Below are 13,396 nucleotides of genomic sequence, written 5' to 3' on the forward strand. Positions count from 1 at the left end.
TGTGTATTTTTAAAAATCAATAAATAATATGACAATGAAAGAATGAAAAATAGTTAATTAATTTATTTTGTCATGAATTGATTTAGGGTTGGTATTTTAGTTACGTAAAATTAAACTATTTAATTTTATCTCATTTTATATAATTTTTATAATTTTTATAAAAAAAAATATAATAAATAATTGAATTTTTTCAAATCTTAAAATAAAATTAATATTAAAAAAATATATTATAATAAAATTAAATATTTCATCTTATATCATCTAAATTGTTTAACCTAATGATACTAGTTATTTCTACCTTTTTTTTTTTTTTTGAGCAGTTTTTTCTACTTTGAGACGACGTTCTACCTTTTTCCAAATAAAAAAAAAAAAAAAATTTAAAGTATATGATAGATTAAATGTACCTATGAAAGTAATTATATGGTAAAGGAGAAACTAGAACGATATTAATAGTCATCCATGATTAATATTTCTGTGCCTTTATACTTGCTTGGCACGATTAGCAGTCCCGAAACCATTTAAAAATCTCTGACTACTACTTCAAGACGGATCTCTCCTCCAATCCATAGGTGATTCGGTAACTCATTTTTTAACAAAATTAAAAGCGTCCAACACTCTCAGAAGTTGAAGTCCCTATGTACCCCACCTTATAATTAGAATACATGAACCGTACTCATGATCAGACTAGGAGTACTGAGTCAGTTTCCTGGGATTAGAGGGGCCAGGAGAAGGGCCCGAGCTGGAATTCTTATCATTTTCTACCGTTGGATGATCTCACTGAAACATGGAAATCTGAAGCTTTGAAGTGGCTGCTGGAACTGAAACCACCATTTGGTGTCGTCTTCACTGTAAAAGATAACGACAAAGTCCCTCCCTAGCTCTCCGTCAATATTCCCCACCATTTTATGGCGCCCCTGTTTCTATTTACCATTGTTTATTTACTATATATACAATATATATATATATATATATTTATATAGAGAGAGAGATATATACACATTAGACTGCTGAGATCTTTGCATGAGCTCATCTGTCACCATATAGCTGTAACTCCCACCGCCATCGCAGAGTCTGCCATATAAAGAGCACCCCTCAGGGTTCCAATTATGATCCATGCTCTACAAACCCCAGCTCATACTTATCTAAGCTTTTTTCTAATCCAGGAAAAGAAAACCTCAACTCCATCTAGAGAGAGAGAGATCATGAGTAGCTTAGAAGAGGAAAGACTGGCTCAGATGGTAGAGGAGTTTATAGAATCAGAATCATCATCATCCATTTTTTCTGCTTCCTCAAAGTGTCCTCCTAATCATCATACCCAATATCTCACTTTACAGGTATGATTTTCCATAAACGAGATGCTCCCAATGTCCAGTTCTCGAGTATGTAATAAACTGGTTTTGGTTTTCCTTTTTTGTGTATGAGAGAGAGAGAGAGTAACTTCGTTAATATTCTGTGATGTTTCAGGAGATTCTTGGGAGTGGGACAGAAGCTGAGGCTGAGGTGCTTGAGAGTGTGTCGAGGCATATGGGCAGCATAAAGGATGCTGAGAAAACCACCAGTCTGAAAAAGTGGCTTGTCATGAGGCTCAAAATGGATGGCTGTGAGGCTTCTCTGTGTCAAACATCTTGGGTCACTTCCTTGGGATGCCCTGCTGGTGTGTCTCTCTCCCTCTAGCACTTGATTTATTATTTAGCTGAAAATTCCATACGTCCCCTCTTCCTACTGTGTTCTATCGAGAATTTAAAGCTGTGCTTGGTTCTTGATTTGATAATTTTGTTCCAAGTCTAAAAAATAGAAAAAAAAGAATGATTTTGAAGTCTCCAGGAAATGGGTACTGCTTCAGAAAAGATCTAATGAAGAGTACTAGCTAGGTCCCCGGCCACCGGATCCATATCTTTCGATATTTTCTTTGTCCTAGGAAATCCCAGAAATATTGCCCACAAATACATTCTTCCATATTATAGTTTGGAAGCATTGGCGAAATGAATTTAGACGGGGGTGAGAGACACGAGGATGATTTCCAGGTGCGAAACTCAGTTGGGTTTAAAACTCTCATTTTCTGGTTTTGACAGGTGATTATGAATACATCGATATTAAAATGAAAGCTGAGAATGGTGATTCGAGGAGGCTTATTGTGGACATGGACTTCAAGTCACAGTTTGAGCTTGCAAGGCCAACGCAAACCTACAAGGAGCTCACAGACGCACTCCCATACATCTTTATTGGGACCGAGGAAAAGCTTAACAAGATAATCTCTCTTCTATGCTCAGCTGCCAAACAGTCCCTTAGAGAGAGGGGCCTCCACATACCCCCATGGAGGACTACCACTTACATGCAGTCTAAGTGGCTCTCAGACCATCACAAAACCCCTGATGCAGAGAAGAGGGAATTAGCAAAAGCTGGTGCTGGTGCATATGGCTATAGTACTAATAAGTGGACACCTTCACCTCCAATGGTGATCAAGCCTAAGCCTAGGAGAAATTTGGGTGGAGGGTCGGGCTTGTCTAGTCAGTTTTCTGAGATGAGCATAAATTGTTGCTGAGTTTGATTCTGGCACTGAGAGGCTGCAGGCTGCCCCTGCCCCCATTTTGTTACAGTTTTTGACCGTTTTGTCGAAATATTTGGTTATTGGATCCTTTTTGTACTGAGGTGAGGAAATAATGGCACCAATAGCAATTCGATTTTCTGCTATTTTTTTTTTTTCAATTCGCTTTATTTCATCTTTGTCAGTATATTTTATATACAATAATGATGTAAGTACTGTACACTTCTTTTAAAAAGGATTGAAGTTTATTATTAAGAACTTAATATTTTTATGTAAGTTACATATTTATTTATTTTTTTAAAAAGAAATGCGTGATATTTGTGTACTTTATGGTTATAAATATCATTGTAAATATAATTTCTATTTTAAGATATGTATATTAATGTAAACAGTAAATATATAGACGTAAATTATAATCATGTGGGTAATTATAAAATTCAAAGAACAAATTTAATTTACTGTATAATTAATTGTTAAAATTTCAATAGTTTAAAATGATTCATATTTGGTAATTATCTCAATTGATTGATGTAACCTAGCTAGAGGTGCTTAATTGTTAATCATCCTAGAAATGGTTATGCCATTGCTCTTATACGTACGTTGTATATACGAACCAGCTTACGGTTTCCAAGTAGATTAATTTCTCTAACTGGATCTCTTTCGTGGAGAGAACGTACGTACTAATGTAGAAATATTAGAAGTCGATAAATTTATCAGAACCCACATGCAGTAGGAGATCATAGTGATGTTAAGGGATAATGCTGATCACCTTAAAATTGCCTAATGATTTACACAAGAACTCGAGTATAAATGTACGGGTGGTTGACTATATATCAAGCTAGAGACCTATATATATATATATATATGCATGTCTGATCATGATGACGGCCTGCAATATCAAAACTTTGATTGTAAGTTCAGTAAAATCATGATGAAGGCCTGCAATATCAAGTTCAGATTATTGATGCAGAAAATCATGTCTTATATACGAAAATCTTCACGTCCAATCTATACCGAAATATGTATGATGATGAACGTACGACGTAGTACTAGTCATGTATGGATCAGTACTTAATTTTGGATCAAAGTTCGTAAATATTATATATGTTTATGATTTCATTATGTATATATATAACATAGGCATGGGTAATACATGAATTTCATTAACTTGGTGATCAAAAATTTAAAAATGAAATATAGCTAGCCAGCCAGCTATATAGCCAGCAGATATGGCTAGCTAGCATGCAGTACGTGATGGTACTACTTCTTGTTCCACGGATTTTTAAATTAATTTAATTTGTTTGGCATGCACGTACGTACTTCGTTAATGAATTGGAATTAGGGGAGTATTGATGAGTAGCATTGCGTTGCAGCGCAGCGGCCACAAGTTAGGAGTCTTCAAGGCTATAACCTAACATTTGAATTGGTTAAAAGAGAGATCCCATAGGCCATGCCAGCCAGTACGTAGTACTTTTCCATCGATCATGAGGTGATCAAGGGGTACCATACGTACTAATAGCTATGAATTAGCGACTCTGAGAAGAGTCAATTAAGGAGTTAAGGTGGTGGTCATGAGAAGGAAAATACATCAATTGAAAAAGGACACCACATACATACATACATATATATACAAGATGAAATTTTGTTCTTAATTAATTAGAGTCAACCAAGTGTTTTAATTGTGGATTTAATTTTTCTTAAAGGAATTAAGTACTACACAGAACTTATGCAATGCAAGTTATTCCATGAGTGAAATTTCTTAAAAATTCCGTAATGATTTGCTTTTGATCTTTGCGTATGTACTGAGTAGTCATATATATATATATATATGTATATATATCATGATAGTCAAGTTAAATTTTTCACAATTAGTAGTAGGAAAAAGGAACCAATATTAATAATCATACGTACCTTTATTCTAATTATTTTAATTAAGAAGTATATCCGAAATGTAGCATACGGTTTAAAGCTCAAAGGGTTAAATTACCTCAGAGATCAATAATCTATCTCATGTGTCTAGCTTGACTCTTGAGTGCAACTTTCCTAGGGTCATCAAATATATATCTAAACAATAATCTAATTAAGCGTACCGATGTCAAGGAAGTTATCTTGTCTCATGCTTCTAGAATATATATATATATATATATAATCAGAAAAGAAACGTACGTATGATACTTTTAGTTTTGAAAAATAAGAGAGTAGGGGAACTTCAACTGCATTTCATGGATTACATTAGAATTAGGGGTAGGGAAGGTCGCCGCTTTCCCGTCCACCACCAACCCATGGGCCACCGTGCAAAAAATTCATAAAAAATACAGTGAAATTCAATAAAAAAATCCTCAACAAATCCATAAGAACACAACAATTCTACAATCACTAGCAAGAAATAATCGAAGAGAGAGATATTTGACTAAGAAAGGGACTAAGAGTTAGATAGAGAGCATGAGAGAGAGAGAGAGTTTCGCGGCGAGGACCAATAGAGAGACAACATCACAGGCCGTGGTGAGGCTTAAAGCTACTAGGGGGATGGGGATTTGGGAAGAGAGAGAGGAGGGGAGAATTAGCTAGGAAGAGACTTGGAGCCCCGACGCCGACCCTAATGAGAATTGGCACCAACAAGTAAGGTGTAACTAATCCTGTTCGGTCCAATTTTAGACATATTTTAGAATTAAGTCAGTATATATTAGTTTTGAAATTTAAAGAATCAGTACCGCACCAATTATACTTCTAAATTGGTACTTCTAGTTTTACCGGTTCCAGTTCAATATATTATAGTATATAATAATATAGTGATATTATATTATAATATATATTATAATTATATTATAAGCTATAGTGATATAAGATTTTAAAATTTAATATTATATTAATTAGTAATTTATCATATAATATAAAATTATTTTATATATAATTATATATTATATATAATATAAAAAAATCATATTAAAAATATTTTATACAATATAAAAAATTATTATATATATATATGAACCGGTCTTTCGATTCTGTCCGGTATTAAAAAAAGGAAAATCAAAATCAGACTAAACCAATTCTGATATCAAACCAAACCTACCAATCCAGTTTACCGGTCACCAGTTATTTTTTTTCACCCCTACCAACAAGAGATCTATCAATATTCTATGAAATATTGCAAAAGTAGGAGCAGCATCGAACCTATAGACATTAATTAAGCTTATGACGCATGTATGGAAACGAGGGAAGCCTGGCCTACCTAATTTAGTTTTTCCAAAATAAATTCCAACTCCCAACTTGCACTTAATAGTTTGAGATCACTTTACACACACACATATATATAGAATTATTCGTAAGCTTTTTATATTATATCAATTTTCTATGATGACTTTCTTATTGCAATCAACTTATTTTTATTTAGGATTAATTTATTGGGTTTTTTCTATTCAATTCGCTATCTTGTCCCCCACACATGATTTCTAACTGCTTCCCATTGGCGCTTCTCATGCATGTAGGTCGACGAAAAGTATTCCATGGCAGAAAGAACAAGATGATAAATATGATTCTGGGGGCGCCAGGGCTCAAAATTCAACGTCGCAGACACATAAACAAGTTTCCTCTTTCTGACTGTGTTTTTTTTTTTTCCCCTCCCTCTCTTTGCTCAATAGTATGATAGTGATCCATGAGCAGTTCAAGCCTCAAGATAGATTCCTTGTCTAATCCAAGTAATACTTATTTCGACAAATACATACATAAAGAAATTAAGAACCGGCGCTGTTTGGAAGCAAAGAAAATAACGAGAGTACTCAAGATGTATACATGTCATGGTTTTCATGTTTCAACCATATCCAAAACTGACGTACGTACGTAGGCCCAAATGCGACAGATATCATGAAGAAAGAGAAAGAAAAAGAAAAAGGAGCTGCGACGTGGAAGACCTGGGAGTAGGATTGAAGAAACCAGTGGCACAATTAATGGAAAACAATGGGAGCTGGTAGGACAAGGGAGTACCGTGACAAGACGAAAACGTAACGTAAAAAGCCAAACGCTAACGTAAGTTTTTGCATGGGTCGATGATCTGATCACGCATTTGTTTGTTTGTACAAAATAATACAGAACGGGTTTAAGACATTAGGCCCATATCCAAGATTATATATAGGCCATAAGGGCATCAGTTAGATTTCGATTGGGCCTAAGTCAAAGTCCAAATAAGTGGCAGCAGTAAAGCAGAGCCCAACAGGATGCCCCATATATATTTCGGCTTTTTTCCCCGTTCACCACTGTTAGCCTCTGAGTGTCAACAAATGGGCTAATCAAAGGAGTCCTAAGCCTTCCTTGCAAGGTTACCTCCCCCTATTCTTTATGCCATTCTACGCTCGAAACCTAAAAGGACCAAGCAGATTATTTATTACTTTTGTAGTTCGATATTCTTCTACGTGGTCGTGTGACGTGTCCGATTCAATTACATTCTTGGACACCATATGATATATATGAACTATTTCATAATGTATATCTTCCACTGTTGGAATTATAATTGCTTAGGATGAGGGTCAACTTCTGTCGCATAACCCCAAGCACAGACCTTCACACAAAGGCTAACGCAGCCTCTCCTGGAAATCTAAATCAAATTGCCTATATCGAAACTTGATGAAAAGGAAGGATTCACAGTTATATTATAAAAGCTTGTTTCAATGCAAAACTCAACACAGAAACAGCTAAATTGATAATTGTTTAGCATCCGTTTACACACCACATTTATTCAAAACCGTAAAGCTGTCAATTAAATAAAGCCATGGCTCCACGCTACTGAAGTATGAAACAAAATTTCTCTGTTATAACATGCGGCTTTACACCATGAGACTTCATATCTCAGACGCCGATATATCCTCCTTTGGTGGTGCAAACTGCTTGCTGACCCTAGATATTGTCCAGGGATCGAGGGGCGCTTTCTGAGGTGGTTGAGGATTGGGGGGCTTTGCTTGCCTAAGTTCATTATCTCGGTCAATAAACCTGTTCAATGGTACCCATCTGATTAGATAATACAAGCGACCTCATCCAAGTATATCAAAACATTAAATCAGGGGACAAGTGTGTTTCTGAGCAAACGGGAGCTTGATGGGGGCTAAAAGTTTAGCTTCATCTCTTCAACATTATACAATAAAGAAATCGAGAGTGTCGAGGATGAATCTGACCATCAAACAGAAAATAAAAATATTGTTGGCACTGACATCCCTTCAAATGAAGCTTAACCTAGGATACCAAATGCATTCTTACCACAAGAAGCCAATCCAGTGGAATCACAAATTCAAAGCTGCATTTTTCATTAGCTAAGAAGCCTTGCAAAAAATTATTGGTGAGTGGACAGTGAATATTGGCACAAAGTAGAGAATAAGATAATGTGACATCTATCAATACATTGTTGTAAGCTTATATAGGGAGCAGGTCTCTCAAGTCAAACAAAACTACAGTCAACAAATAAATTACAGCCTTACTCAATATATGCCATTGGGGCAGCATCACCAACTCGTATACGAGTCCGTAGCAGTCTTGTATATCCACCTTCTCTATCTCTGCAACACATAACATTTGTCCAATGTAGTATTTATAAGACCGACTGAAAAAAGTAGCAGGTTTGAAAACTAGTGAATTACTTGTATCGATAAGCCAGTTCGGTGAATAGCTTGTGAATGACATCATCACCTCGCACAAAAGCAGCAGCGCGCCTAGCAGCACAGAGGGAACCCTGTGATATTTAAAAAAAGGATCAAAATACTTTAAATGCAAGAATCCAAATACTTTTCTTTTTTGCTAAGAATAATCTAAGTACATTAGAAAGCAAGGATGTGTTCCAATAATGAAAACCCAAACATAGTGTTATCATATCTGAACTTCCCAACTAAAACAATTAACAGTGTTTTACAGGATTCCAATTCCTTCTTATGAATACTAGTCAGAAAACTCAATGTTGGTGATTGATCAGGTAATCCTGAAATCACAACTTCATGCTATACATCCATATTAGAATAATAATGAATGCATGTAAGCAATTTTGTGATAGTCTAGCATTACAAAAGGAAAAAATGCATTCCCGGGGGCTAAGGTTCCATGGGTAGTCCTAAGGGCTCTGTCATGGGGGAACCCTGTCATAAACGGGAAAAAAAAAAAAAATTGGAAGCACCCAACTAGAGAAGTAACCACATTGTAAGGCACTCCACTTCAAAGTTTACTAGGACAATTGTTACTGATGAAAAAAAGTTCCGAGTGCATTTGTATGCTACAATTTTGATGAGCAAACCCTCACATCAGGAAGTTGCACATCCAAAACTTTACACTTCAAGATAATAGATTCTCAGGAGATCATTTTCTGAAAAAGAATTTTCTATATTATTTAACCATTGCTAATTTCTTGTAAAATCCAAATACCAGTAAATTATTCTTTTTTTTTTAAACTTTTTTTTTTTTAATTTTTAATTTTTATCTTTTTGTATAAAGGCTTACACTGATGGCTTATTAGCTATTGTAGATAACTGTTAGGCTAGGTTTGGATACAAAGATATTTTCATGTCATCTCATCATTACAATTTTTCCAAATTCCCACACAAATTATAATAAACAATTCAACTTTTTCAAATCTCAAAACAATATTAATAATAACATTTTATTCAACTTTCAACTTTCATCTAAAATCATCTCATCTCATCTCACTATCCAAATCTTAATGTAAGTGTTTACCAGCTATAGATATTTCCGATTGCTTATTTCCACTTGCAACCTAGAGAGGCTTCATGATGATTTATGGTTAGATTATCTAAGACATCTAATCACCTTCTACCACTCTGCTTATCCAACTAGAGGATGTTCACTTCCACCATCCTTTTGATGATCTTATGCTCTTATTTTTAGCTTAGAATATGGCCCACACTACCTTTAAAAAAGAAAAGTGCTTCCATCACTTTTGAATTACCCACGAGGTTAAGGCTAAAACATGAGGTGTTGAAGCATATGGCTCCTTATACAGTTATCAAAACTGAGTGCATGTTGAAGCATATGGCTCCTTATACGGTTATCAAAACCTTGCACTCAGTTCTTAATTAAAACTCCAAATTGATCTTTCAAATGATGTTAAAACATCTTAAGTTTGTCCCTCACATCCAATTCTAATGGATCCTTGCTGTCTGGTGAATGACAGAGAACCCTACTATTCGAAGGTCAGACTTTGAATGCAGACATGACAAAGTCGTACTTCTGAAAATGTGAATGATTTATTTTATCTTTATATGTTTCCTTTGTTCATGCAAATAAATGCTGCTTCATTCTTAAATCTGAAGGTCTTTATGGCTCCAAACTCTACAGCTCAATTTCTTCACCTAAAAAGTCAAGTTCCACAAAATCCTAGGAGTCATCCTATGAAACCAAATTCAGCAGATGATTAAAGGTTTCAGGAAAAAAATAACACAAGAAAGGGAAAAGGAAAGTAATTAAGCTCAACCTGAGGACAATAACATGTGGCAATCAACCCACATATCATCCAGACAAAACATGTTACACAGCATTACAGAAGAAGCTAGGGTTTGGGTAAAGTGATGGAGTTCAGAGAAGTGTAAGTGAAGTGGGTGTCATGTGAAGTGAAGTGGGTGTTGTGGGCCTTAGTGAGCATGGGGCCTTAATAAAATGAAGAAAAGATCTGCAAGGCCGAGCACTGGACTGCTGAAGGTTAGGCCATTGGCCCGTATGTCTATGGGGCTATAGTGTGCCCATGGCTATGCTATCAGTTGTTATTTTGTATTACGCACAGAGTAGTATTTTTATTTCTATTTTCCTATTGGCTGAGCCAGGTAGTGGAATAGGTGTCTAAAGTTTGTTATATGCCGTTGCAGAGGTTTGTTAGAGGCATAACCAGAATATCCCAATTTATCTTTTCATGTTTCCCGGAGGTGCTCCCCTCTATGTGAGCTGTATCCCTACGTTTGACAGTAATTCCAGAATTTTCTATCACTTTCCATCATTTTCTTGCATATTTTCCATTACATTTTCTTTGGAGTATTACAAAACATGCTGGTGAAAAGTACAATTCTTTAAAAATTAGTAATATGCTTCCTTTCTCTAAATCTCTTTATTTTTCCCCCCTTTCTCCCTTCCTGTAATGTGGATAATGACACTTTTATCATGTTCCAATAAATAAACTTCTCCACCCAGTTTGGGACTTAATTTCACACAAGAATATTGGCACGTACTAGAGAATAAAAGCAGCTTCCTAATCCTAGCAATCCAAAAAATTTCATAACTGGCAAGTCACACAAACCTCTTTTCCAAGCTGCACCATATTATCTGCAAGGCGCCGAATTTCTTTTGCCTGTGAATTAAAAAAACAAGGGAAAAACTAAGAAAATCCCACTGCAATTTATCCGATTAAAAGAAACAAAAGTTTTCGTTTTCTACATCCATTATGGCTCATGAGAACTTTGAAAAAAAAAAATCAAGTTAATATAACACTAAAAAGAAAAAATCATGAAAATATATAAAACTCATCAAAATAAAATATTACACCCCTTGAAATGGTGAAACCGTCGAGGAAAATAAAAGGAAAAGAAAAAAAAGAGGGCACCTTAGCAACAGTGGTTTCGATGCGCTCGTGTTTCACCAATTGGGACACCATTGTCCTAAAAAATAAAATCACAAAAAAGGATGAACAGAAGAACTTCAAGATATGAAAATGAGAGCTATTCCTATGGAGAGTGAGATTTTTAAATGAAACAAGAACCTGAGCATGGACATTCGGTGACCCGTGGGTCGACTTAGCTTCCTGAACTTGGTCATTCTTGATCTTCTTCACAGTGAGAGAGAGAGAGAGAGAGAGAGAGAGAGCGCCTCAACTGGTCAACCAAAAACCTTAGGGTTTTAGCTTAAGGCTACTTTCGGTGTAAGGCGTACAAGAATGAGTAGGAATTAAAGGCATCGGCGACGGAAACTAGGGACGGATGGCGTCGGCGTGAGGCATACAACGGGGAAAATATCTCGGAGCAGAGAGAGGGATACAAGCGGAGAGATTTAGATAGGGAGGCGGATGAAGAGGACTTACCGGTGGCAGTTGACTACGGCAGTGGCTGCTCGGTGCGATGGCTCGCGGCGGCCTTTGTGTGTGGGAGGAAGGGGGCGACGGAGATATGGGGGGCGCACAACAGTGGGAAGAGGAGATCGGGGCTGGGGGAAGAAGAATAGGGGTTAAGGGCTTAACCCACAAAACGTAACCGTTGGGCTGGGCTTAGGGATTTTGGGCGACGGGCGTGGTACTGCAGATCAGGTCATTACATTCCCAAATTATAATTTTAAGTTTTGCTACTTATCATTTATATACACCATACTTATTTATATATATATATATATATATATATTTTATTTTATTATTTTTAACTAATTAAATTTTTTTACTCATCATTCATACATCACACATTTAATAAAAAAAATATATTGTGTAATATGTAGAATGATAAGTTAAATTTTTCTAAACTTTTTATCTAGAGCGTTCATGACACTATTGATATAGATACAAGGACATAGGTTTTTTGAACTATCTTAGAGAAGGAAATTTAAATGAGAGATATATCCGGTCAATTATATAGGATCTTTATTCACTAGCCTAATGCTACGTTTGGATATTGAAATGATTCTAAATGATCAGTAAATAATAATGAAAATTAATGAATGGTAATAAAAAAGTAATGAATAATTTATAAATAGTAGTGAATAAGTCTAAACTTCACTAACCAAACATAGCCTAAACCACATCTATTACGCCACTTTGATTAGCTTTGATGTGTTTTTAGTATGTGAAAGTTTAAATTAAAAAGACACATTCATCTATGCATAAGTTTTTCTATTGGAATCAAAGATGTATTTTGAAAATGGTGGAGATTGTTAAAAATATTTTTTAAATAATTGCATATTATATTTTTTTATTAATAATATTTTGAAATTTATTTTTGAAAGTTATGAATTATTTTGAAAAGAGAAATTATAGAAAACTTATAAGCTATATTTCTTATGGTTATAATAAATGTTGCCTATATGACTAACACAAGAGGTGAATGAATTGAGTAGTATTTAAAAAAATAATAATTATAAATCAAATATACAATATAAAATATAAACAAAATACGAAACAACAATAAATATTAAGAGTAAGGGTAAGAGAGAAGTAAAGTTAGTATGTTAACGATGTTTGGCCCCACTGCCTACGTCATTGCCTCAAGCTACCCCTTGAAAATTTTCAAATTCACTATTCAACCTCTTTCAAGTTGAGATAGAAACCTATTATACATTTGAACAACACCGCTACAAAGGATCCGTGTAGAACACCCTCTACACTTGCGATCACCTTACACGTGGTGATTCAACTATTCTCTATGTAGAACAGTTTCTAAACGCACAAGAGTTATACACACCTTTTTACTGATACAAGAGCTAATAGTGGATAGATTATCAGAAAACACTCCTCAATGAGTGAAATAAGAACAATACAGCACAAACTATATTTCTCTCAAAATGAACAAGGATTAAGGCTCAATGCTTAGAAAAGAGAGAATGAAAGCTTTAAATGAATGTTGTATGCTCTTGGTGTTGTAAATGTGAAATTCTCAAATGATCTATTTGTAGGCATATGAGACTTCATATTCAAATTTAAAAAGATTCACATGTCAAAAATAACATCATTCATTTTTCAAAAACTTCAAACCTAATTTTTTACTTTTTGCATATAACAAAAGGAGCACACTTTACTTTTCAAATATTTCAAACCTAATCTATTTATTTTTTGCATATGACAAAAGGAAAACACTTTACTTTTCAAATTTTTCAAAAAAAATTATCTACCTTTTACAT

General features: G+C 34.9%; 2 protein-coding genes across 3 annotated transcripts; one reads left to right on the forward strand and one right to left on the reverse strand.

The window, feature by feature from the left end:
- Nucleotides 1-994: 994 nt before the first annotated feature.
- Nucleotides 995-2,691, forward strand: LOC122303749. Its single transcript, XM_043115684.1, has 3 exons — nt 995-1,334; nt 1,465-1,654; nt 2,073-2,691. The coding sequence occupies exons 1-3, from the start codon at nt 1,107-1,109 to the stop codon at nt 2,540-2,542; spliced, it is 888 nt and encodes a 295-aa protein (XP_042971618.1). The 5' UTR covers nt 995-1,106; the 3' UTR covers nt 2,543-2,691.
- A 4,475-nt stretch (nt 2,692-7,166) lies between these two features.
- On the reverse strand, nt 7,167-11,824 carry LOC122303463 (50S ribosomal protein L17-like). Of its 2 annotated transcripts, XM_043115256.1 has the most exons (7): nt 11,598-11,823; nt 11,280-11,391; nt 11,124-11,178; nt 10,821-10,871; nt 8,170-8,261; nt 8,011-8,088; nt 7,167-7,528 (listed from the first exon to the last, which is right to left on the reverse strand). In XM_043115256.1, the coding sequence occupies exons 2-7, from the start codon at nt 11,333-11,335 to the stop codon at nt 7,381-7,383; spliced, it is 480 nt and encodes a 159-aa protein (XP_042971190.1). In that variant the 5' UTR covers nt 11,336-11,391; nt 11,598-11,823; the 3' UTR covers nt 7,167-7,380. The 2 variants fall into 2 exon arrangements, with proteins under 2 accessions (XP_042971190.1, XP_042971189.1); XM_043115255.1 differs by having other exon boundaries at nt 11,280-11,824.
- Between the last annotated feature and the right edge of the window lie 1,572 nt (nt 11,825-13,396).

Source organism: Carya illinoinensis, chromosome 3 (genome assembly GCF_018687715.1).
Source record: "Carya illinoinensis cultivar Pawnee chromosome 3, C.illinoinensisPawnee_v1, whole genome shotgun sequence".
In the NCBI taxonomy this organism is placed as follows: Eukaryota; Viridiplantae; Streptophyta; class Magnoliopsida; order Fagales; family Juglandaceae; genus Carya; species Carya illinoinensis.